Consider the following 23,377-nt stretch of genomic DNA (forward strand, 5'->3'; position numbering starts at 1 on the left):
TGTTTTGTGCTATAGCTTGAAAAAATAAACAAATGTGACTAGATGACAACATAATGATGCTTGTTTCCAACAAATAACTTAAATCCGGTTCCTGTTTTGTTTTCTTGCCACGATTACTAACGAGTATCGCAATCCTTGTATCGTCCCGGCCCTAGAGATAGTCAGAGGGTACTCAGTCAACAACTACAGTGCTGACTGTACCCACAAAACGTGTATAGGAGAACGAAGGAAGGAAGAGACGAGTGTTAGATGATGGACTGGTGGCAGCTGGACGGGAACGGAAGCAGCAGCACCGTGTAGCACCTTCCATACATATTTGCCCAGTGTAGAAGCGCTCAGAGAGTAACTTTTTGGACCTGAATGCCAAGACTGTCAAGATAAAGGTGCTCAAAGTTGAAACATTTTGCGCACCCCATCATACCATGAGACATCCATGTCGTCATCACTGGAAAAGGTAAATGGTTGAGATGTCAACCCTCCATAGGAAACCTATTGGAATCATAGAGATATAGATAACAGAAAAGACATTTAATTTGACATTCGACGGTGGGTGGACCGGCGGTCATCTTTGTGGTAGTAATTTGAAGTTAAAACATTTCAATTGCAGTGTTCTGAAGGGATAGGTCCATTCTGTGAATTATATTTCTGATTGAAAGGCTACACGCCCTGTATTCAAGAGCACGTTGTGTGTCAACCGGGTCCAAAAAGTACCTTTCTGAACACTTCTTCCAAACAGGTACATAAAGTCTTGTTTCAATTCAAAAGGGATTCTGTCAAAAAAAAAGTGATTGAATTCAAATGGATTGACCCCCATTCTCTTGTACAAGGCTGAGTGACTGTTCATACAAGTAAAACAACCTCGCCACGTCACAAACCTGTCTGACAAGCCAGTGCTGTTTTTGACAAAAAGCTTCAACAGAAAGACTAAGTCAGAGACAAACACTGAGGACACAGCATTGTTGAAACTGTTAAAGGCAGAACACCCTCCACCTGCAATACAATCTCAGGATTCAGGATGTTGTAGTTGCCGATTATAGATATTTCCTGAATGGATTTGGTGTCTTTATAGAGAATGATGGACAACTCGACTAATCCCTCAAACTGACTGGAATTGACTCCCAACCATGCGTACAGGTGAGCCATTGGAATCCTTACAGATGTATGATCCCAATTCTCAACTCTCATTTCTGAAGATACAGAGAGCGAAGCAATAACCTCCTTAAAAAGAGAAGCTTTACTACACAGGCTGATGATAAGTCATTGCTATGGTTGAATATTGCAACATCTGTGGCTAACTCATCGGAGGTATATGCTGAATAAAAACCCAGGCTTTGCAGCTTTGGTCTCAATGAAATTCATCATTAGTTCATGTCATCATTTTCCATTTTTATAGAATGTCGGAAACCAAAACGGTGGTATAAATCCCGTCCGCTGTTTAGTATGAATGTAGTGAATGTAACAAATCATGTCTCACTGCTGCAAAGGGGTTCTTACTGTAACGTACTACTTGTGGTCGAGCTCGGTTCAGAGTGCATCAATGCATGGAACTGTAATGTGTTTTTACTGGCCAAAGCACATGACCACATGATCCATTCCAAAACAGTACAGAAATGTCCCAATCTCATCCGATTTCTCTCTCTCTCTCTCTCTCTCTCTCTCTCTCTCTCTCTCTCTCTCTCTCTCTCTCTCTCTCTCTCTCTCTCTCTCTCTCTCTCTCAAATTGCTAGGGGGCTGGCTCACATGGAGGAACATGTTGAAAAACAGTTGCTTTCAAACTAGGAATTCCGTGGCTAATTGAGGTAAAACAGGAATTCTGCTCATAGATTATACATGTATGAACTACACATTTACACATCCAGCCCAAAGCGGGAGGTTTAAGAAAAGCTCATTGGTGCAGTAATCTAATCCGGGTATTTGCACACCAAATTCCAGATCATGATTTCGATGGGTGAATGGACTCCGGCATTAAGGATATTTTATTGTTGAGTTGCCTATCGTTAAACCTACTTATGTAACCCCTGTTGTCAGAGAGTTGAAAACTGTAAAATTGTTAAAGTTCAAGGTGGCATACTTGCAAGATAAAACTGTGTAACTCATATTTGCAGTTTAGGCTGTAGACAGAGTATTAGTATACTGTATGTATAGGAGGTGTGGTCATCAACTATTAATACCTAGGGGGGTGTGTCACTCACTGAATTTGCTGGGTTGCTCTCTCTCTCTCTCTCTCGCTCGCACACACACACGCACACACACCTATAGGATAATAACTACAAGTCTGGGCCAGTCCTGAAACTGATCAACAAGTAGGCCTACAGGCCAGGGGATATCAAGTCAGTTGTTCAACTGAATGCATTTAACCAAAATGTGTCTTCTGCATTTAACCCAACACCTCTGAATCGAAGCGGTGCAGGGGCCTGTCTTAATTGACATCATCAGCACCCAGGGAGCAGCTGTTCTTGGGGGTAACTGCCTTGCTCAAGGGCAGAACAGCAGATTGTTCCACCATGCTGGCTATGGGATTCAAACCAGCAACCGATCAGTACTGGCAGGGCGCTCTTAACAACGAGGCTACCTGCCGCCAAGGGAAGCAAGATATACGAATCCCTACAATCGTGACAATGCTGCCTCCTTTTTGCATTTTATAATGCCAAGCTGTCCTATAGCTTTATCATCATCCCTCAGCTGCTTTTTCAGAGTGATAGTTATTGCTCAATCCTATGGGTGCGGTAGGTTTAGAATTTTCTGGAATTCAACCTGTTGTGAATGTGTCTCGGAAGGTGTGCCTCTTTCGAGTCCAAGCTTTCATTCCCTCCTTTCACTTGAGGATCTCTTCTGCAGCTACAGAGCAAGACTTATTGGAGGATTAGAGGAAGACTATTAGAGGACACGCAGAATGACGCTCTATGTGTTTGTCTTGCCGCACATCATATTTCTTGTTTCTAGCTTTGGAACATTATCTGTGTAATTGTTTGACATTTTTACCACACCGTTAGAAGCTCGTAACACAAGCATTTCGCTGCACCCGCTCTAACATCCGATAAACTGCTACAAAATAAACGTTGACCTGATTTGATATCGTACCTGAGAACAAAATAAAACAGTATAATGACACTAATAATGAGAAACTCTGTCAGACTGCCATCATTCATATCGGCTGTGTTCAGACTTTCTCTCTCTCTCTCTTTCCTCTTCAGGTGAAAATGACATGCCCAAACTGACCTCTTGACTTGACCTCTGAGAGGTCAGGGCTCAGATTGGAATACCCCCCAAAATACAGACCAGTCTAAACCCCTCAACATGTCTTTCCCGGAACACTTCGAGTCCCCCTTACCCCCCAGACCAGAGGCCAAACCCCGGCCCCCCATCTCTAGAAAAACCCCTTCCTCCAATGGAGCCCCCTCCACCCCCTCCCAGCTCGGAGAGATGGGCAGCACAGACCACAATTCGGGGGGGAAAGTCAACAGCATTGTGAGTAAGTTCAGCCACCCAGAGACTACACCAACCACCAGTGGAGATGCTAAACTAACCACCAATCCAACTCCCCGGACCCGGGGTCCCAGGAGGGCCCCCACAGTCAAACCCAAACCGACCCGGCACTCTGTCCAGCAGTCTGGGGGTCCAGACCAGGCTCCTCCACTGCCCATGAATAGGAGCCGGATCATGCGGCAGGCCAAAAGAGAGACCCCTGGAGGAGAGGAGGGAAATGGCATCACAGTCAGTCGATCAGGTAGAGTCAGTCAGTATATCAATCAATCAATGAATCAATATTCATTTGTATGAGTCCTCTCACAAAAATATGTTATGATAGGGACTGATCATTTGTTAGCATTACCAATGTAGTCTACATTTCTACAAGGCAAGCATTACGGAGAGAGAGCTACAAAATGAACTGTATTCTTTTCCAAATGAGCTATCCCACGGGTGTTCATTAATCAAGTGTTGTCAAGCAACACAGCAACACGTGACATAATCACTTTCATAACATATCCTCCGAAAGCATGAACAACACTCCCAGCCCAACCCCACAAGCTAGACCTGGGGGTGGCAGGTTAACAAAACAACATGTTTGGAATTTGAATGGAACAATCATTGACAGGTTTCATGTAGCTCTACACATTTCTTTTGTCAGTTTGTTGTTAACCATATGCAGCAAACGTCACCGTATGTCACATGCGAGTGCAGTATGTGCGGTATGTTCCTTTGAGAGCGGAATCTCTGCTCGTGTGTGTTGCCTCGTCCCTGAGGCCGTGAGGGGGACACCTGTTTTCACCTAACCTAGAGACAAACGGGTGTGGCTAGACCACGTGATCTGACTACCCTAACAGACAGAAGCACCTGTATACAGTAGGTAAACACAGCTCTGTATAGGTAAAGCAGGTCTACTGAAACAGACTGGCTGTACTCCAACACACTCTGGGAAGAGAAGTGAGTGTGTGTGTGTGTGTGTGTGTGTGTGTGTGTGTGTGTGTGTGTGTGTGTGTGTGTGTGTGTGTGTGTGTGTGTGTGTGTGTGTGTGTGTGTGTGTGTGTGTGTGTGTGTGTGTGTGTGTGTGTGTGTGTGTGTGTGTGTGTGTGTGTGTGTGTGTGCCAGACAGAGAGAGCGAGAAAGAGAGAGAGAAAAATGGGTACAGAGAGGCAGAGAGAGGTAACATAGAGACGTGGAAGAGAGGCAGAAAGCGACAGAAGAAGAGGAGAGAGCGCGAGAGGAAATGAAAGACAGGGAGATGGCCAGAGGCTCCCTGTCTAAGACTGCACTGCTTAAAGGCCTTGAAGAGGGTCTCACTGTTTCTACTGTTGCTGAGGGAAAGAAAATAAGGAGCTGATAGCATTTCTGACAACAAAAAAAGAACAAACAAACATCAAAATAGATTCACATTTTTGGCTGTTTCCTGTTAGTATTAAATGCTCATGAAGCTAAACAACTTGATAATACCTCCCTACGTTTATCTGACAAAGCAGAACTGTGTATTATGAAAATAAGAATGATGTTAATTTGGCTAAGACAACAAACACACACATCGGTTTTCTATCGTTGTGGGGACCAAATAATTGATTCCCATTCAAAATCCTATTTTCCATCATCCCTAACCTTAACCCCAAACGCCTAAACCTAACCCTAATTGTAACCCTAACCTCTAAAATATACTTTTTCCTTGTGGGGACCGGCGAAATGTTCCCACTTGTCCCACTTTTCCTTGCTTTACTATCCTTGTGAGGACTTCTGGTCCCCTCAAAGACAGTAAACCAAAACGCACACATTCCCAAGTAATAATATATGCCATTTAGCAGACACTGTTATCCAATGCAACTTAGTCATGCACGCATACATACATTTTACGTATGGGTGGCCCTGGGAATCAAACCCACAACCCTGGAGGTGGAAGCACTATGAGGCCTAAGGCTTAAAGGGAAACTCCACCCAAAAACTATCTTTTGGTATTTGTTTCATTCGTCCATTGTTGATATAGTCCCAAAATGTTTGGCTTGTCAGCACTCAATTTGTCAAGATATGTAGCTTTCAAAATACGGAAATCATCACTGTATGATGCTGCATATGATGCGAAATACACCATACGGGGATGATTTCTGTATTTTGATATGTACATATCTTGAAAACTTGTGGGACTATGTCAACAATGGACTAATGAAACAAATATCAAAATAAAATGTCGAGGGGGTGTTTTCTTTTGTTACCTTTCCCTAGAGAACTGAGGTCAATCAGGACACAGAAAGAGAAACACACACACACACACACACACACACACACACACACACACACACACACACACACACACACACACACACACACACACACACACACACACACACACACACACACACACACACACACACACACACACACACACATACACGCGCGCACACACACGCACACACACATATACGCACACACAGTGAAAGGGATATGCCCTGCTATCATATAATTCAGATGTAGGAACATTCTTGGCAGGAAGCAACACATTCACAGTGATCAGTGAACGCCATAAAGGGTTTCAGTCTGCCAAGGTTCAAGGGTCAACAGAGAAACTGATCCCTAGTTCTTGGGGTTCCTTTTAACAATAAAGCCAAACAAAACAAAACAAAAATGATTATTTCTGATGCTTTGCTAATTTCCCATTACTGCAAATATCTAAGCAAACACGTGGCAGTGGATGTAAAAAGTGATGTTATGTTAATGCTAATTTAGTGATATGTGTCCTTCCCTCTCCCATCAGCACCTGGCGGAAAGGAGGTAGAGCGACAGCTGATTGGAGGAGTGGAAGCAGAGGCGGAGCACGGTTCAGACACGCCCCTTAACCCATGCTTCGACTGGGAATGCAGCTGTGTTTGCCACGTCCACATGCCCGGCATGAAGCTGGTATGGGTGCCCATCGATGAGGAAGAGAAAGAAAATGAAAAGGAAGAGGAGGTTAAGCTGGAAAGGGAGGAGGAAGAGAGTGGAGGGGAGGGGACCTCCTTGGCCATAAAACGCCCCCCCACCCCCCCTAAACAAACCCAATCTTTTCCAAGCCATTTTAAAGCTTCCATAGAGGAGGAGGAAGAGTCTGTATATGAAACTACTCTACTAATGGTGGATCCAACACCTAGAAAGATCTGTCAAGAACTGGACATTCCCCTTATCAAGGTTCAGAAACCTGTCCATTGGTCAAAACTGTCCTCCAGCAACTCGGAGGACAACACTTCGGTCCAGTCCGATTCGGACCCATCCCAAACCCAGACTACTGAGGATGCCTCCGTGGCTATCACACCTCGGGTATCTCTCGCCCAGGTCAAGTCCAAAACACCCGGCCACAACCTCATGCCCATTCCCAGGGGGGGTATCGCCTTGCCCCAGCCCACCGCGGAGGAATGGCGCTCCCTGCGCCCCTCACCCCCCAATCCTTCCGCCAGTCCCATAGTACTCCACCGGGCGGGCAACAGAGTCCCTCCACCTCAGCCCCCCAAGACAGGCATCTCCGTCCATTCCGTCAAGCAAGCTATAAAAGGTCACTATAAAAGTAAACACGCAATAAACCTGTTTTCTGACATCCTTTTTATAGTGAGAGGTCATACAATAGAAAAAGGTATATTGTTCATGCTTTTGTGTCTCCCTCTAGAACACGAGGAGGATGGAAGCGCTGAAGGAGAGGAGAAGGACACAGAAGAAGACAGGTGAGCTCACTCATCCCCGAGGTTCTTCTATTTCTTCCTCTTATGTCTCTTCTGATGTCCTCCATATTTCCTGTTGTACTCTCATCTCCCATGTCTCGTTTTGGCCCTGCTCAAAATCTTCCTTCCTTCCTGTAAGTGACCACAGAGAGGGTTGGATTGGTGTCGGTGATAGGGTTTCACTTATCCAATCACTTATCAGTGCTTACCGAAAGGAGGGGAGGAAGGAAGGAAGCATGTTTAAAGTGTTAGAACCAGACCGATTTCTCACTCATTCATTGTCCAGTTCAGTCAGTTATATAACACCCTGCTCTTCTTACTTCCCAGTGCCCCTCTCAGGACAGGATGCTTTATTGGCTGGGAGTCCAGACAGCTGGATGGTAAGGTTACCTGACACCCCTGACACAACCAAAAAGCACCCAAAATATCAGTCACGCATGAATCAGGTTACAGAACTATAGGTGTAACATTAGACCAAAGGAACAGAACATTCTTGGTCCATCATCATTGTTTGAGGGTCACCCATAGAGTATTACCACAGACATCCTTTTTAGTGTTTGACCTTTGCCCTTTGACCCCTCAGTGCCTCTGTACCAAACGTACCGTGCTACCGTCATCCACAAGGAGATCCGGCGCCAGACGGTGTGCCGCAACACCAGCAAGGCCAGCGCTGACTACCACATGGACTGGCCTGCACGCCGGGGTGGAGTGGGCATGGGGGCGGCCGGCGTGGGGGCGGTGGGCAATGGCAATGGGGCACCCAGTGCCACTATTCCGTTGCCCACCCTGGGCCAGAGCACCCTGTGGCAGGACCGACCAGAAGTACGGAAAAGTGGGGTGCTGGAGACCCTCAGCCCTGCACAGTGCAAGTACCAGGAGGTGAGGGGGGGGGGGGGGGGGATAGGAGGAGAGGCGGGGGGGGAATGAGAATAGAGAAGCAAATGCAATTTATGGCTCAGCTTTTCACAGTTAACGGCATGGCTGCTGGAACATGGGTGTGTCAACATAAACAGGCGTATCAACAGAAGTGGGTATATAAAAAGCAAGCAACTAATTTGCCGCATTTGTTGCCACTCAGGGCAGTTTTGCGTGGCTGCAACTGTGAGAGCATTTTAGCTAAGCCTAACCCTTTTCCTAACCTTAACCTCATTCTCCTAACCTGCTACACTATCCTGCTACTTGAATTCTCCTAACCTGCTACGTTAGTTCTCCTAACCTGCTACGTAAAAACAAACCATCCATCCTGAAAAAGCAGCAGTATCACCACACAGGAACTGAACAATGAAAATGCGTTAAGAACCGAAAAACAACACAGCTTAATCAAAACCCATCTAACCAATCAGTTACACCATTTGCTGATGATCTACCCATTTATTTAGCCCTGCCCACTTTCAGACACATTCCACATATACAGTTATCCATGCTTGGGTTTTTCAGTCATCAAGTAGAGTGAATTATTGATATTTTAGATGACTGAATTTCACCTCAATGGACTGAATGTCTGCAGTTACCTTCAATTGAAAATTCAGTACATGTGGCCATATTAATCAGCCCATATTGTATGTCTTGGGATATTTCAGTGATGGGCTGATTGTACTGTATGAATTAGAAGTTCACCGTCCCATTGTCTCTCTCCCCTCAGAGTATGTTTGAGGTGTTGACATCGGAAGTGTCGTACGTGCGTTCCCTACGCGTTCTCAATGAACACTTCCTGGAATCCCGGGAGCTGGAGGAGGTGCTGATCATCCGGGACAGGAAGACTCTCTTCTCCAATGTCCTGCGAGTCCTGGAGGTCAGCGAGAGGTGAGAGAGAGGGAGGAATGGAGGGATGGCTAGAGAGTGGTACTTGGCTAAAACAGTGGGGAGTCAGAGTAAGGAAGGACTGATGACTTGAATCAGCAGCATGTGGGGGGTTTTGTTGTAGCCCAACTTTAATATAAATAAAAATGTTCCTCCCTCACTGTTTCGTTGTTTTTAATAAACCCCTTAATGGAAATCAACCATAACCTTTGACCTTTCTAACTCTTCCCCCCCATTAGTTTTCTGATGGCCCTAGAGAACCGTATGAAAGAGAGTCTGGTGTTCTCCGACATCTGTGACATCATCCATTTCCATGCTCAGCACAACTTCCCGGTCTACATCGACTACGTCCGCAACCAAATCTACCAGGATAAGACTTACACCTCCCTCATGTAAGACTGGCTTCATTACTGGGTATAACAGGTAGGGTTGCAAAATGTTGGCAATTTCACCCAGAATTCCCAGATTTTACTGAAATCCCTGTTGGAGGATTCCCAGATTTTCTGCTTACTCCATCCTGATTCCAGGAATCTTCCAACTGGAATTTTTGGAAAACTTTGGAATTTTGGCAAAGTTACCAGAATTCTGCAAACCTACTCAGAGGCCTCTTGGTCTGACAATTGATTCAACCAGAGGAGGAGGGGGTCCTGAATGATGTGTTTGTCCCCACAGGAAAACCAATGTGGACTTTGCCACGGTCATCACCCGTCTGCAGGAGTCTCCTCAGTGCCAGAGGCTGCCATTCATGTCCTTCCTGCTGCTGCCCTTCCAGCGAATCACACGCATCAAGATACTCATCGAGGTGAGGGGCATCATGGTAACTGTAGTTGTTGTGGACCGCTGTGATGTGGACTACTACGGAGTGTGATCATAGGGAAAAGCGATAAACCTTGTGACTTTACACTTTTTTTGTTTGTCTTTGTTTGTTTGTCTTGTATAACATGGCTTGTGGTTGTTTGTTTAACAGAACATCCTGAAGAGAACACATTTGGGGACGAAAGAAGAGCAGACTGCCTCCAACGCCTTGGACTCGGTTTCTAAGGTAACCGCACCTTTCGTCTTTCCACCCATCCGTCTGCCCGTCCACAGACATTCTGACTGTTCCATTCTAAAGCAGTGGTCCACACCAGTCTGGAATTATGGAACAATGACGCCAGTCCCCTGGTCTTTCGTGTGGGATTGATGTCCTATTGTGTCACCGCAGACAATATGACCAAGTACAGGTTGAGAGAGATGAAGACTGACACTTACAAGGTTTCTGTCTGACACTGGAGTACCAGCTAATGTTATTCAAGTAGAGCGGGAACCTCTTGGAAAAGAGATGAACGTGATACACTTGTGAAATAGAGGAACATGGATTTTCATGAAATGAGAGAAGGGTTATGTGGATTGTTCCACATGTCTGTGTGAAAGGAAAAGTGGAGGAGCTGCCAAGAGGTCTATTTCATTCCGTCTCTTGTTCTTTTTCTCACACAATTTCTCTTTCTTTTTGTCTCTCTCTGTCTTCCTCTTTCTATCCCTCTGTCTCAGATCATAGAGGAGTGCAACACCCAGGTGGGAAAGATGAAACAGGTGGAAGAGCTGATCCACCTCTCCAAGACGCTGGAGTTTGACAAGCTCAAGGTAATCAATTAATCAGTCAGTCAGTCAGTTAATTCACCACCCAAATACACGAGATCCCTATCCCTTTCAGGTTGATTCTTATACATTTCTCTCTCTCTCTCTCAATCTATCCCCCTTCTCCCTCTCTCTTTCTCCACCTCTCTCCATCTATCCTCCCCACCTCTCTTTCCCTCCCTCTCTATCAGGCCATCCCCATCATTTCCCAAACCCGTGTCTTGGAGAAGCGTGGGGAGTTACAGGAGATGGCCAAAGGGAGCACCCTTTTCAACCTGGGTCACAAGTTCACCCCCGTCTACCTCTTCCTCTTCAACGACCTGCTCATCATCGCCACCAAGAAGGGGTGAGTCCCCCATATGGTGTTCATAAGGCTTTATGAAGCCTTTATAAACCTTCCTAAGGCCTTTATCCCTCATCAATGATTCACAAATCATTTATAAGCAAATGTTGTGCTAGAGTAGAGGATGGCTCTACATTCATACATTCTAGGACTCATCCTAGACTGCCTTCAATGTGTTTGGTTCCTCCTCTCATCCATGTTAGTTCGGAGCGTTTCGTGGTGTTGGACCACGCCCACCGCACCCTGGTCCAGGTTCAGCCAATAGGAGACGACCAGGTCTCCAACCCTAGCTATGAACACTGCTTCTGTCTGACTCTACTGGAGAACCACCAGGGACGCATGATGGAGAGACTGATGAAGGCCCCTTCACAGTGAGTAGTACACACTGTGTGTGTGTGTGTGTGTGTGTGTGTGTGTGTGTGTGTGTGTGTGTGTGTGTGTGTGTGTGTGTGTGTGTGTGTGTGTGTGTGTGTGTGTGTGTGTGTGTGTGTGTGTGTGTGTGTGTGTGTGTGTGTGTGTGTGTGTGTGTGTGTGTGTGTGTGTGTGTGTGTATGGTGCGTATGTTACACATAAGACCCCGTAATGAGAGAGAAACAGTACAGAAAGGTAGAGAGAGATTCCGTAGAGATGTTGAAGAGAGACAGAAGGCGACAGAAGAAGAGGTAGAAAGTGCGAGAGGAAGTGAAAGAGCATATGTGAGTCAGGTATACCATGGCAGCAGGTAGCCCAGTGGTTAGAGCATTGGGCCAGTAACTAAAATGTCACTGGATCCCGAGCCAACAAAGAGAAAGTCTTTCAATGTGCCCTTGAGCGTGCCACTTAACCCTAATTTACTATGGCTAACCTTGTAGAACACGTTTCACTGAACCTATCTGGTGTATGTGACAGTAAAAAACTACATATATCATCAGGTTGGTGGCTACAAATGTCTTCATTATGTAACACACTGCCAACAGACAATGATTAACCTACAGTAGTCATCACAGGAATGCATTGACAGCCCATAATGCTCACAAACACACAGTCAGTCACATACTCCAGTTAACACCAACATACCTGAGATATGGGCAGACTAGGAGAACCGGTACAGTATTTTCCCTCAGACATAAGTACACCTATTTTTGTTAACAGATGTGGTATTTGTGTGTGTTGTGTGTCTATGGTCTGTTTCACATGTCCATTCTCTCTCCTTCTCTCTTCTTTCCTTTCTTTTCCCCTCATCCATTCTTCTCAGGTCTGACCTGCACCGGTGGATAGCAGCGTTCCCTGACCCCATGAAACCTGATGGGGACAAGGAGGAGATTGTCTATGAGGACTGGGGTGAGCGACTGGTTTAGCTTGGTGACACACAAGCTATAATTAGCTGCAGTAAGGCAGCTTGTCGTGTCTGGGCTTAAATTCACCCATCAACACTGACATCTATCCTCAGTTTACCTTACACGGACACACTTTGTGCTATTTGCACTTGTGGTTTATAATTGTTCGGTTTGTTGATATTTAGTCTTGTCTCTGTCCTCAGACTGTCCTCAGGTGCAGTGTGTGGAGCAGTATGTTGCTCAGCAGGCTGATGAGCTCAACCTAGAAGCCACTGAGATCATCAACGTGGTGCGCAAGACCAACGAGGGTAAGACCCGGCAGGAAACGAATGTCCCGACCTGTGGTTAGTTTAGGATACTGGGTAGCACTTTATTTTACAAACCAGAAAAAAACTCATGTTTTCCTTGATAAAATGATAACACAGTAATACATTAAACTCTCATCTTTCCCCCAACCCCCCTCTTTGTACGTCTTTATCCCGACAATTCTAATTCAACCCTGTACCTGCTAGCAGTTTATTGATTTGTGATGTTGGTTATTCTGCATGATTTATATGTAAACATCCTCTCTCCCCGCTCCCTCCCTCTAGGTTGGTACGAGGGGATCCGTCTCTCCAACGGACAGAAGGGTTGGTTTCCTGTGGAGAACGCTGTAGAGATCACCAACGAGCATGTGAGGCGGCGGAACCTTCGAGAACGCTATCGGGTCATTCAGGCCGCCAGCATTGTCACCAACAACATGACCAAGACTACCCCGTAATGTTGGCGGGAACATCAGGAGAACATCGACAGACACGCCGCAGAATGTCAGTCGAACGTTTACATAACGTCACTAGAACGTTGCTGGAATATTAAACTGGATAGGGGAGAGTGAACCAGTGCTTGCTATGCATACTCCCCTGAAGAACTCTTAGCTGGAGACATAAGGAGCATTTGGAGGAGCTCTATCTTATCAAATTGTTTGATTGGCATGTTTTGTTTTGTTCAAATTAGTAATTTGATGAAGTTATGGGATAGGGTTTCTTTAGGGAACTTTTAAGAACCAGGAAATGATATGTAGTCTTACAGGAGGAAAAGGATGAGAAACTTCTTCTGAACCTAGTATACCTGTCCCTGTAAAGTTTGCTTAATGTTGAGAGTGTGTGTGTGTGTGTGTGTGTGTGTGTGTGTGTGTGTGTGTGTGTGTGTGTGTGTGTGTGTGTGTGTGTGTGTGTGTGTGTGTGTGTGTGTGTGTGTGTGTGTGTGTGTGTGTGTGTGTGTGTGTGTGTGTGTGCGCCCTACTGCTGCGGTTTCATAATCACTACAGGACAGGATTGAATACATTTGACCGTCATTAGACGGTAGTCGCAATATCGGTAACATAGAGCCGAAACTTCTAGTTGAATCCAACTCTAGTATTATGCTACCATATGTGTATTCATTCTACAGCAGGCCTCATAGGCGTAAACTCTGTGGTAATGCCAGGGCTTTTCTCAGTTTTATTTTACAATTTGTATGATGTTAAATATTAGCCACTATCGGGAGACACCCGTCTGTACATACATTTATATCTGTCACTTTAGTGTTCGTTTTCCTTCAATTTGTAGCCTATTGATTCCTTCCATTCCATTTACCATTCTTTCCTCTGTTGTGTCCATGTAGTTGTTTCTGAGGGTGGCATTAGTGGATCATATAGACCCTTTTCCCCCCCGGATGCACGTGACTCTTGGGCGGCAGTAAGAAAGCCATAACCATCTGCGCTCATTCAACACAGCCTAGATTTAAGTTTTTATAACTTCTTAACAAAATACAAGTTCTCATATGCTTACAGTGATGTTCTGATTCTTGCTTGAACAGTAGCTAGGGTTATATTTGTTTGTGAGCTTTGCAAAATAACTATTTTGAATGCAGCGGTTGTTAGCTAGAATGCTAACGCTCATTGTTATAGGCTGTAGCAAAAATATAGCCAAAGAACCATTTTACTGGGGGGGGGGTCTCAGCTCCCCTAAATGAGACATTAGCTCCCCTAAATGCAACAGAAGTCAAACTTGGAGAGGGAGGTCTCTAAATAATGCTAATTTTCACATTCTTCTGTTTGTTTAAAATGTAGTGGTGAATATGTTTTACAGTGTTAAATATAAACAATAAAAGCTTCCATATCAAACATTCATCCCACCTCTGTCGTGGTTTAAACCATTTATTTGTGTTTTTATTTTATTCATGCACATTCATATTACAATAATGAAACATCCATATAAAATGTGCCAGGGTTAGCCAAAAGCTAATTGTCACCCGTAGTCCCAGGGCAGGTAAGGGCAATTACACAGTCACACTACAAATACTCACACAGGAAAATACTCAAAACAAATGCATCCAATAACATATAATTCTAACAACAACAATATCATCAACTGTCGTCTTACATATGAGGAACCACAGGTAACTCAGGTGTACAGGTTTGGATAGATTTGAGCCATGTTTTCAATTTCAATTTAAAAGTGCAGTAATCAGTGCAGTTTCTCAAGTGCATGGGCAGTGTATTCAAGTATATTATAGCTCTAACAGAAGGTCGATTGACTGAGTTTACAGTGTCGGAAAGGGACAACGCAGTCACCTCTAGTTACTGCCCTTGTTATCCTGGAAGTGCTTTCCTTCAGCATGATATGCCGCCATAGAGGTGAAGGGTCAAGACCATGCAGGATCCGAAAGACAAGGCTTGCATCTACATTCTGCTTAAAGCTATCCAGACTAAATCAATGATGTTGGGGAATGATGTGACAGTGGTGGTAACTGTTTGGTTTGTTACCAAAACTCTAACGTGTTTGTTTGTGGAGTGATTCAATTGGTTTCAGAAGGGTAGCTCCTGCTTGTGACCAGCATGTGAGGCAATATCTCAGATCATAGCATGCATATATAAACTCAGCACAAAAAAAAGAAACGTCCTCTCACTGTCAACTGCGTTTATTTTCAGCAAACTTAAGGTGTAAATATTTGCATGAACATAACAAGATTCAACAACTGAGACATAAACGCAACAAGTTCCACAGACATGCAACTAACAGAAATGGAATAATGTGTGCCAAGTGTCACGTCTGGAGGAAACCTGGCACCATCCCTACGGTAAAGCATGGTGGTGGCAGCATCATGCTGTGGGGATGTTTTTCAGTGGCATGGACTGGGAGACTAGTCAGGATCGAGAGAAAGAGGAACGGAGCAAAGTCGAGAGAGATCCTTGATGAAAACCTGCTCCAGAGCACTCAGGACCTCAGACTAGGGCAAAGGTTCACCTTCCAACAAGACAATGATCCTAAGCACAGAGCCAAGACAACGCAAGATTGGCTTTGGGACAAGTCTCTGAATGTCCTTGAGTGGCCCAGCCAGAGCCTGGACTTGAACCCGATCAAACATCTCTGGAGAGACCTGAAAATAGTCGTGCAGCGACACTCCCCATCCAACCTGACAGAGCTTGAGAGGATCTGCAGAGAAGAATGGGAGAAAGTCCCCAAATACAGGTATACCAAGCTTGTAGCGTCATACCTAAGACTCAAGGCTGTAATCGCTGCCAAAGGTGCTTCAACAAAGTACAACAAAGTACTGAGTAAAGGGTCTGAATACCTCTGTCAATGTTATATTTCAGTCTTTTATTCTTTATAAATGTGAAAACATCTCTAAAAACCTGTTTTTGCTATGCAATTATGGGGTATTGTGTGTAGATGAGGAAAGGAAACAATGTAATCCATTTTAGAACAGGGCTGTAACGTAACAAAATGTGGAAAAAGTCAAAGGCTCTGAATACTTTAGACAATACAGTTCAGTAATGTTGACCCTTGTGGAACCCCAATGTTATAGCAAAGAGAGACCGACTGAGTGTCCCCCAGACGATCCCTTTGACTTCTGTTTGTCAGATAGGAATATATCCAACTACTAGCTTCAGTGGACCCACTGAGGGAAAAAGAAAAGACTGCGCCGACCGACCACCTATGTCCAGTTTAGATTTAAAGCACTTTAATGGGGTGGCACTGTTCACGCAGTAGAGCAATTTCGGCCTCTGATGAGCTCCTTTATGCACAGATTTTCCTTTGTACTTTCTCATCTTCACTGTGTGTGTCTGTCATGTGTCCTTGATAAAAGTACCCCATGTCTTTATTCCAACGCATTAGATTTATCCGTTGATGTTTCATTCTTTGGTCAGTCAGAGTGCTCATTGCTTTGTTTTTCAGGTGCGGGTGGGTACTGGCCTTCTCCCTGCCCAGAAGTAGTAGACCATTTAACTGGATTATTTTCTATCAATATTTGTTTTCTTTCCTGGGTCAGCTGATGGTCAACAATATCACTAGACAACTAGCCAACAGCTAGACACCAATGTGCAGTATACGTTAATGACAGTAGGCCTATAAAGTGACTCTTTCAGTTAGAAGAGGTTAATGTCGGTTAGAAGGATCTGATTTTTGCAATGGCATAGGACTACATTCTTTGGGATTAGCGTGCCGATGAGAACTGTTTTCAAGGCGAAACATAGTGAAATGTTACGTAGGCATAGTGCACTTTCCGAGATGTTAAAGATCCATGATCCATACAGGGTTTAAGTTTAATGTTCCAATTAAATTGTTAAATGCTTAATAGTGACAAATAACACTGGCAAAGTGGGTGGGGTTATATCCTTCCTGTTTGGCCCTATCCGGGGGTATCATCGGACGGGGCCACAGTGTCTCCTGACCCCTCCTGTCTCAGCCTCCAGTATTTATGCTGCAGTAGTTTATGTGTCGGGGGGGGGGGGGGTTTGGGTCAGTTTGTTATATCTGGAGTACTTCTCCTGTCTTATCCTGTGTCCTGTGTGAATTTAAGTATGCTCTCTCTAATTCTCTCTTTCTCTCTTTCTTTCTCTCTCTCGGAGGACCATGCCTCAGGACTACCTGGCATGAGGACTCCTTGCTGTCCCCAGTCTACCTGGCCATGCTGCTGCTCCAGAATTCTGACCTGTTCACCAGATGTGCTACCTGTCCCAGACCTGCTGTTTTCAACTCTCTAGAGACAGCAGGAGTGGTAGAGATACTCTTAATGATCGGCTATGAAAAGCCAACTGACATTTACTCCTGAGGTGCTGACTTGCTGCACCCTCAACAACTACTGTGATGATTATTATTTGACATGCTGGTCATTTATGAAGATTTGAACATCTCGGCCATGTTCTGTTATAATCTGTTATAATCTCCACCTGGCAAAGCCAGAAGAGGACTGGCCTGGTTCCTCTCTAGGTTTCTTCCTAGGTTTTGGGGGGAGTGGTTCAAAAAACTAAACGAACAGTTCATTTGGATAGTCTGCAAAGTCCATCTGTAAATGCTCTACAGGTAGTTGATAGTAGACTATCTGTTGATAAGCATCTGCTTGCTAAGGTTACGGTTAGGTTTACAATAAGGGTTAGGGTCAAATCAGGGGCCAAAAGTGTCAAAATGAACATTAAAAAGGGATGAGAGTTTAAAAGGCAAACATACAGCCCTACTATTTTCAAGGCACCCAAAAAATGTGTCATTTGAATACTGGCTGTGTAAAAGCACTGCCAAATTTGACACAGGCTGGTATGTAGGAAATTGCTAAAGGTCAAAGCTTAGCAGAGAGTACAAGAGCTAAGTACTGTAGGCACCTGAGAGTATAAAGTCTAAAGAGGATCCTTGGGACGTCCCAACTCTGGCGTCACCCTGTTGAAGTTGAACATGTAAATGATTAAGACTAAGGTTAGAGTTAGGTAGGGCGTATGGTGAAGGTTTAGGGTAAGGACATCCCAAGGATCCCTGATTGCTCTAACCCACCTGAGAGGGGTGGTGGTGCCCCTGTCCTGTACCCACCTGGCTGTTGATGGAGTCTCCAGGGGTACTGGGCCAACCCCTTGGCTGCCATGTACAGGGGCAGGAAGGAGGGATGGTGGAGGGTCCGGTTGGAGAATGGAGGAAGGACCACCTGGCTTGGGCTCTGTTGTTGGAGGAAAGACAACACAGATATTGGTATATGACATAAAAAGGTATAGGCTGAATATCTCAAACTAGTCAAGATGATTGTAATGTTTTTGTGTCTTCTCCATCTACTCGGTTGTTGCTCATTGTAGGCGACTGCTTGGCAATTCAATTATAGCGTGTTTTTCACAGTCTACTAAATTGTTACTTGTGTATCAGTAGGGTTTAATGCTTGAAAACCCACATTGACCTTATGAGCAACAACATGGAAGTTCTTCTATCACTGCCAATACTTTTATATTTCACTACAACAACATTTGCAAGGACAACCACAAAACAGTGCACAATGAAAATAGGCTACCAAAACTGTCATTACAATCATGTAAGTTTCATAAGATTCACATATTTCTAATTAATTACCAATATGTTTTCAAGGTACTGAAACATTTTGGAACAAGTTTTGTTGTTGATGATCCACAGGGTGTCACAGCCAATTGACGAGCATTGGCGTTTGGTAAATGGCCAAGGCGCCACCTGCTGGCCAATTCAGGGACATCTTAATCGTCTGTGTAGATCTGTATACGTTCCTGCTAAATGCATTACACCGATTTTAAATGATATAAGACTACGTAGACACTTAGTACATCAGTGCAATTGCGGATCGGCAACTTTTGCAAGTCTATTGACAATTATGTCATTAGGATAGGAAAGTATAACACCACTCTGTGGATAGTGCTGAAAACAAATACTTCATATCTGAGTTCCTCGATCTTTATGCAACGTTGCCATTTTACTTCTGATAATGGGCGAACAATTGAAAGACATTGCTGTAGTTCTTCTCATGTTTGTCTGTTTGCTTGTCTCCTGCTGCTAGAATTGCAATCTGTATTCCAAGATCTGCAGCTTCATGAAAATGTCAGCTGGATTTCACAGGCAAGCTCCATTTTTAAATGTTCTGTTTTATAAAATATTATTAACTTCTATAATTGAGCTTAAATGTGTTCTGTTTAATTGGTTACCAGTTGCTTCAGTCTCACCCCTCTAGTTTCCTTACTAGATGCAGTTGTTGTGGGTGTACATGATGCTGTGCCTCCAAGGGGTAAGAATTTGTAACTAACTTTATTAGTATACACTTCAGGCCAATGGTAACCTAATGTCTTTAAGCTTGACTGTTGGGATTGATACCTTGTGGTGTCTGACCTATTGGGCTTTACTGGTATTGAAACTAAGTCTTATTGCTAAGGAAGGTCAGAGTGAAACTGAGGAACTTTTTCTTTGACAAACACTACAGGGAAGATTTCCTACGGCGCTTCCTACACTGACCTCTAACCCTTTTTATTGACAGGGTTTTGTTTCAAGACATTGGAAGTGTAAGCCTTTGAAAATCAGACTTGACCATACGCATTGGACCATAGCATGCGCAATGAGTTTGAGGTCCGTCTCTAATATGAACACTTATGGACAATGGCGGCGTAGGAACCAGATTCACCCTTCACAGGTCCATGGCCACGCCCAGTCTGTGCCAACAACTCTTCACCATTAACCTTAAGGAGCTTCAGTAACCAATCAGAAATGTCTCCTTTGCCTGACAACTGATCCTCCTGGTGCCTTGAGCAGTAGCATGTTGGGATTTTAGGTTGTCACAGAGTAAAGAGTTCTCCACTTTAACCAGCATGCATTATCCTGCATCAACACTGGACTGTAAAGGACTCTACATTTTAATTATATTGTAGCTGTATACAGCCTACAATGTAACAGTTACCCTGCAATATGTCAACAAGTATCTTGTCCCTGTGTCATGAAAATAAGATCTGCCTCCTTGTAATGGTTGCTACGTAACTGTCATCCTCCTACCATATGTGTATGGTGGGAGGAGGATGACAGTCCTGGAGAATCATGTGTTTGTGTACCTGGGGAACTTCCCCTATGATGACCTGATGACTGAAGCTCAAGGGACACTACTCCATACCAGAGGCTATTCAAATTGTCTACCCCCCTTCACTAGGGTTTTCCATGCCAACAGAACTGATGTGGCTGTCATCCAGGTTCCATTTGAAGACCCCATTGTTCCAAGAACTGTAAGTTACTTAATAACACCATTGCCAAAAATTGTTTAGTGAAACTGGGGAGTGCCATGTCCCGCAGTGGCTACTTGATACGTTTTATGCATTTCATTAGTTGTTGGCCACGAGTCCCTCATTCAGTACTTAATTGAAGAGGGGAGGGTTTCCAGTCGCTGGACTCCAACTACACTTCAGTAATCCTACCTCAGGTGCTCTACAAAAGTTGATCTGTTTTACGGTGCCCCTGGAGAAAATGAGGGCACAAAGTAAATTATATATTTCTTGCCTTATCAGCTCCGGAATTCAAACCAGCAACCTTTCAATTACTGGCTCAATGCTCTAACTGCTAGGTTACCTTACGCCACTACTGCCTGGTCATGGCTCTGTTCAATGACATTTGTAAGTTGACTTGAACCTTTGGCTTTAAGACCTTGGCTGCAAGTGTCTTCAAAATGATCTTCCTAGCCTTCTGGTTCTGACACTGCCTTATGGCAACTGATGGAGCCCAGTGACCCAACCACTAGCCAAGTCTCCATGCTTCATATCAAAAAATGTTAACGTGTCCTTTACCATCACAGCCAGCTACAAAATATTTTCATGAACATTACTTCTCTCCCACCAGCCTTCAAAAGGCACCTGCACAGAGGGAATCAGCTTTCAGTGGGGCAGCCAACCGTTCAACTACATGTGGGAGGTCGGCGTCGGACCTGACCTGGCTACGCATCGTAGGTACGTTATGCTCTATGAAAACCAGTGACCATGGATGTTTCTCTCCACCACCGGATACATCTGAGGTAAGGTGGTCACATCACTATTTAATGGAAACTATTGTAGCTGTGGTTTTATGCTATTGTTCCATCATGAAGGTACAACTTTACATCGCAGGATATGACATTGTACCAAACTGGCTCATTTGAAATCCTATAGAGGGACGCCAAGACGCTGGAAGTTCAGCATGCCTCTACCAAACGCTGCCTCGTCACAACTACTGAGCTGATCTGCGAGACTAGGTAGGGTCACTACATATTGGTGTCGGTCGTGTTTCAGGTCCTCTTCATTGCAGTTGCGCTGAGCATCTGACTTCTCCACGCATTGCAATCTGCTTATTGGATGATATTGCATCTGGTATGTCACTTCTCTCCAGTGTGTTCCACAGAAGGGGTGAAGACTGACAACAAACTGTACTCTGGCCATCATTGGTGCAGAACCTCCCTCCTGGACTCCACCTGCAGGCCCCAAGAGACAGTTGACACCCACCAGGTTTCTAACTTTTGACTCTACACCTGTAAAACAAAGTCATGGCAGGGTTCAAAGTCTCTAGGCTAGTAGTGACTTTGTCCCATAGTATCTTTGGATTAAATTGATTGGCAATCCTTTCAGATGGACTACCAGTGGTGAATGGGATCATGTTCTACAAGCAATATTCACCCGAAGACGGGCTTGTCATCAGACATCTTATAGGTATGGCTCTACATTTCGTAACACCTCTGAGTCTAACGTGCACACTATCGGATTTGTCAATAGAAACATTGGATATCTGGTCCTAAAGGGGCTGCGCTACTAAGCAGTGTCCCACTCACCCTATTGTATGCTGATGGGATATTTAATTTACTTTCTGAATGACGAATTGTAATGTGACTTTTGACTAGAACAATCTTAATGTGCTTTTGAAGTTTGGACTTTCAGTCTCAGGATCTGAGGGAGACCCAGTCACACTCTCGCTGACCAGGTTCCAATGGAAGCTGAGTCTTCAGTAAACAGCTGGGTTCCAAATGACCTGATGGAATTAACTTTTTGTGTTTAGCTTTGCCAAAGGCTTGACTCCCATTGTGATTCCTCGGACTCTGACGATGACAAGGACTACAAAGTATCCTGTTACAACAATCTACTAAATTAATTTGGGTCCCCTGGCCACACCCAGCAATTTAAACTAGCATTGAATCAATACTTTCATGTTATAACTCTATTTAAAATGAATAAATTGTTGGCTCTTGAAGACTTCCTCCAGTACCTTTGTTTTTAAAAGCAATATACCAAGCTTAACTGCAGACTTCAAGTAGTTGGTCTGATGGACTAAGTGATGTGCAAATTCCGTGTTTTGTGCAGCTGTATAAAGATAGGTGGGACTGCCTGTGTAAACGCAGCCAATTATTTTTCCAGTAGTTGATTGTCTCCAATAGGGTAAAAGATAATGACTGCCTGTGTAAATGCAACTTTTCCTCAGGGGTATACAACTCATACCCTACAAGGTCCAGCGCCTGCTGGTTTTGTTCTAATGACCTTGTGTTCCAGGTCTAAAATCAATCTCAAAAATTCCAGTCTTGAATGAGGAACTTACAGCATCCAGGAATGTGTTTACTTGTTTTGCGCCCTCTTCTCTAGGCTTAATTAGCTGTCAAATGGGGCAGAGATTACATGACTGCTACTTGGACACTTCAAATAGTGTTACCCAACATTTTAGCAAAACCCTTAGCATTTTCATTGTGACAAAAAAACCCTGTCCTTCTTTAGCAAACGTGTTTAGTTATGCAGTTGACTCGGCAATACATTACCTCATGCTTGTAATTTAAAGCCTGCGTGAAAGGCGCAATCTGCAGTTGCTTTTGGATTTATGCCCATTTTTATACAGTGGATTTGAAAGTATTCATACCCCTTCACCACATTTACGTCACAGCCTTGATCAAGTGGATAAAATCTTACTCGGACAGGTTTTTAGAAATGTTTGAGAATTTAAGGTCTGTACTCCAGTCATGTGAAGTAAATGAAAGCCTAATTTAAATGTACAGCTTTTCTTGTATTGAATCATGATTTTCAGTATAATCGCTTCAAATCAAATTTTATTTGTCACATACACATGGTTAGCAGATGTTAATGCGAGTGTAGCGAAATGCTTGTGCTTCTAGTTCCGACAATGCAGTGATAACCAACAAGTAATCTAACTAACAATTCCAAAAAAAACTACTGTCTTATACACAGTGTAAGGGGATAAGGAACATGTACATAAGGATATATGAATGAGTGATGGTACAGAGCAGCATACAGTAGATGGTATCGAGTACAGTATATACATATGAGATGAGTGTGTAGACAAAGTAAACAAAGTGGCATAGTTAAAGTGGCTAGTGATACATGTGTTACATAAGGA

At 44.1% G+C, this 23,377-nt stretch overlaps 1 protein-coding gene and 1 long non-coding RNA gene across 7 annotated transcripts; both read left to right on the forward strand.

Annotated features, from left to right (window-relative positions):
• Positions 1-922: 922 nt before the first annotated feature.
• LOC124007646 (rho guanine nucleotide exchange factor 15-like) lies at positions 923-14,391 on the forward strand. 2 transcript variants are annotated; one of them, XM_046318307.1, is made up of 17 exons: positions 923-1,134; positions 1,728-1,799; positions 3,195-3,727; positions 6,233-7,003; positions 7,115-7,169; positions 7,494-7,546; positions 7,750-8,045; positions 8,809-8,969; positions 9,206-9,358; positions 9,639-9,768; positions 9,934-10,008; positions 10,497-10,589; positions 10,775-10,929; positions 11,130-11,297; positions 12,161-12,246; positions 12,446-12,550; positions 12,833-14,391. In XM_046318307.1, exons 3-17 carry the CDS (start codon positions 3,298-3,300, stop codon positions 13,000-13,002), a joined length of 2,901 nt encoding a protein of 966 aa, XP_046174263.1. In that variant the 5' UTR covers positions 923-1,134; positions 1,728-1,799; positions 3,195-3,297; the 3' UTR covers positions 13,003-14,391. The 2 variants fall into 2 exon arrangements, with proteins under 2 accessions (XP_046174263.1, XP_046174264.1); XM_046318308.1 differs by lacking the exon at positions 1,728-1,799.
• A 4,833-nt stretch (positions 14,392-19,224) lies between these two features.
• Positions 19,225-22,213, forward strand: LOC124008801. Of its 5 annotated transcripts, none has more exons than XR_006834165.1 (8): positions 19,225-19,268; positions 19,515-19,539; positions 20,193-20,247; positions 20,855-21,026; positions 21,160-21,242; positions 21,377-21,492; positions 21,613-21,693; positions 22,037-22,213. It is a non-coding gene; the product is annotated as an uncharacterized LOC124008801 (long non-coding RNA). The 5 variants fall into 5 exon arrangements; XR_006834164.1 differs by having other exon boundaries at positions 19,226-19,268; positions 20,175-20,247; XR_006834166.1 differs by having other exon boundaries at positions 19,241-19,268; positions 19,515-20,247; positions 21,118-21,242.
• Positions 22,214-23,377: the final 1,164 nt, after the last annotated feature.

This window comes from Oncorhynchus gorbuscha, linkage group LG21, assembly GCF_021184085.1.
Source record: "Oncorhynchus gorbuscha isolate QuinsamMale2020 ecotype Even-year linkage group LG21, OgorEven_v1.0, whole genome shotgun sequence".
NCBI lineage: Eukaryota > Metazoa > Chordata > Actinopteri > Salmoniformes > Salmonidae > Oncorhynchus > Oncorhynchus gorbuscha.

Excerpts from the sequence above, each read along its gene's own strand:
- LOC124007646 (XM_046318307.1), top strand. The coding sequence starts at position 3,298 with ATGTCTTTCCCGGAACACTTCGAGTCCCCCTTACCCCCCAGACCAGAG. Across the intron at positions 10,590-10,774 it reads TGGAGTTTGACAAGCTCAAG|GCCATCCCCATCATTTCCCA; the intron begins GTAATCAATTAA and ends CCTCTCTATCAG. Across the intron at positions 12,551-12,832 it reads GGTGCGCAAGACCAACGAGG|GTTGGTACGAGGGGATCCGT; the intron begins GTAAGACCCGGC and ends CCCTCCCTCTAG.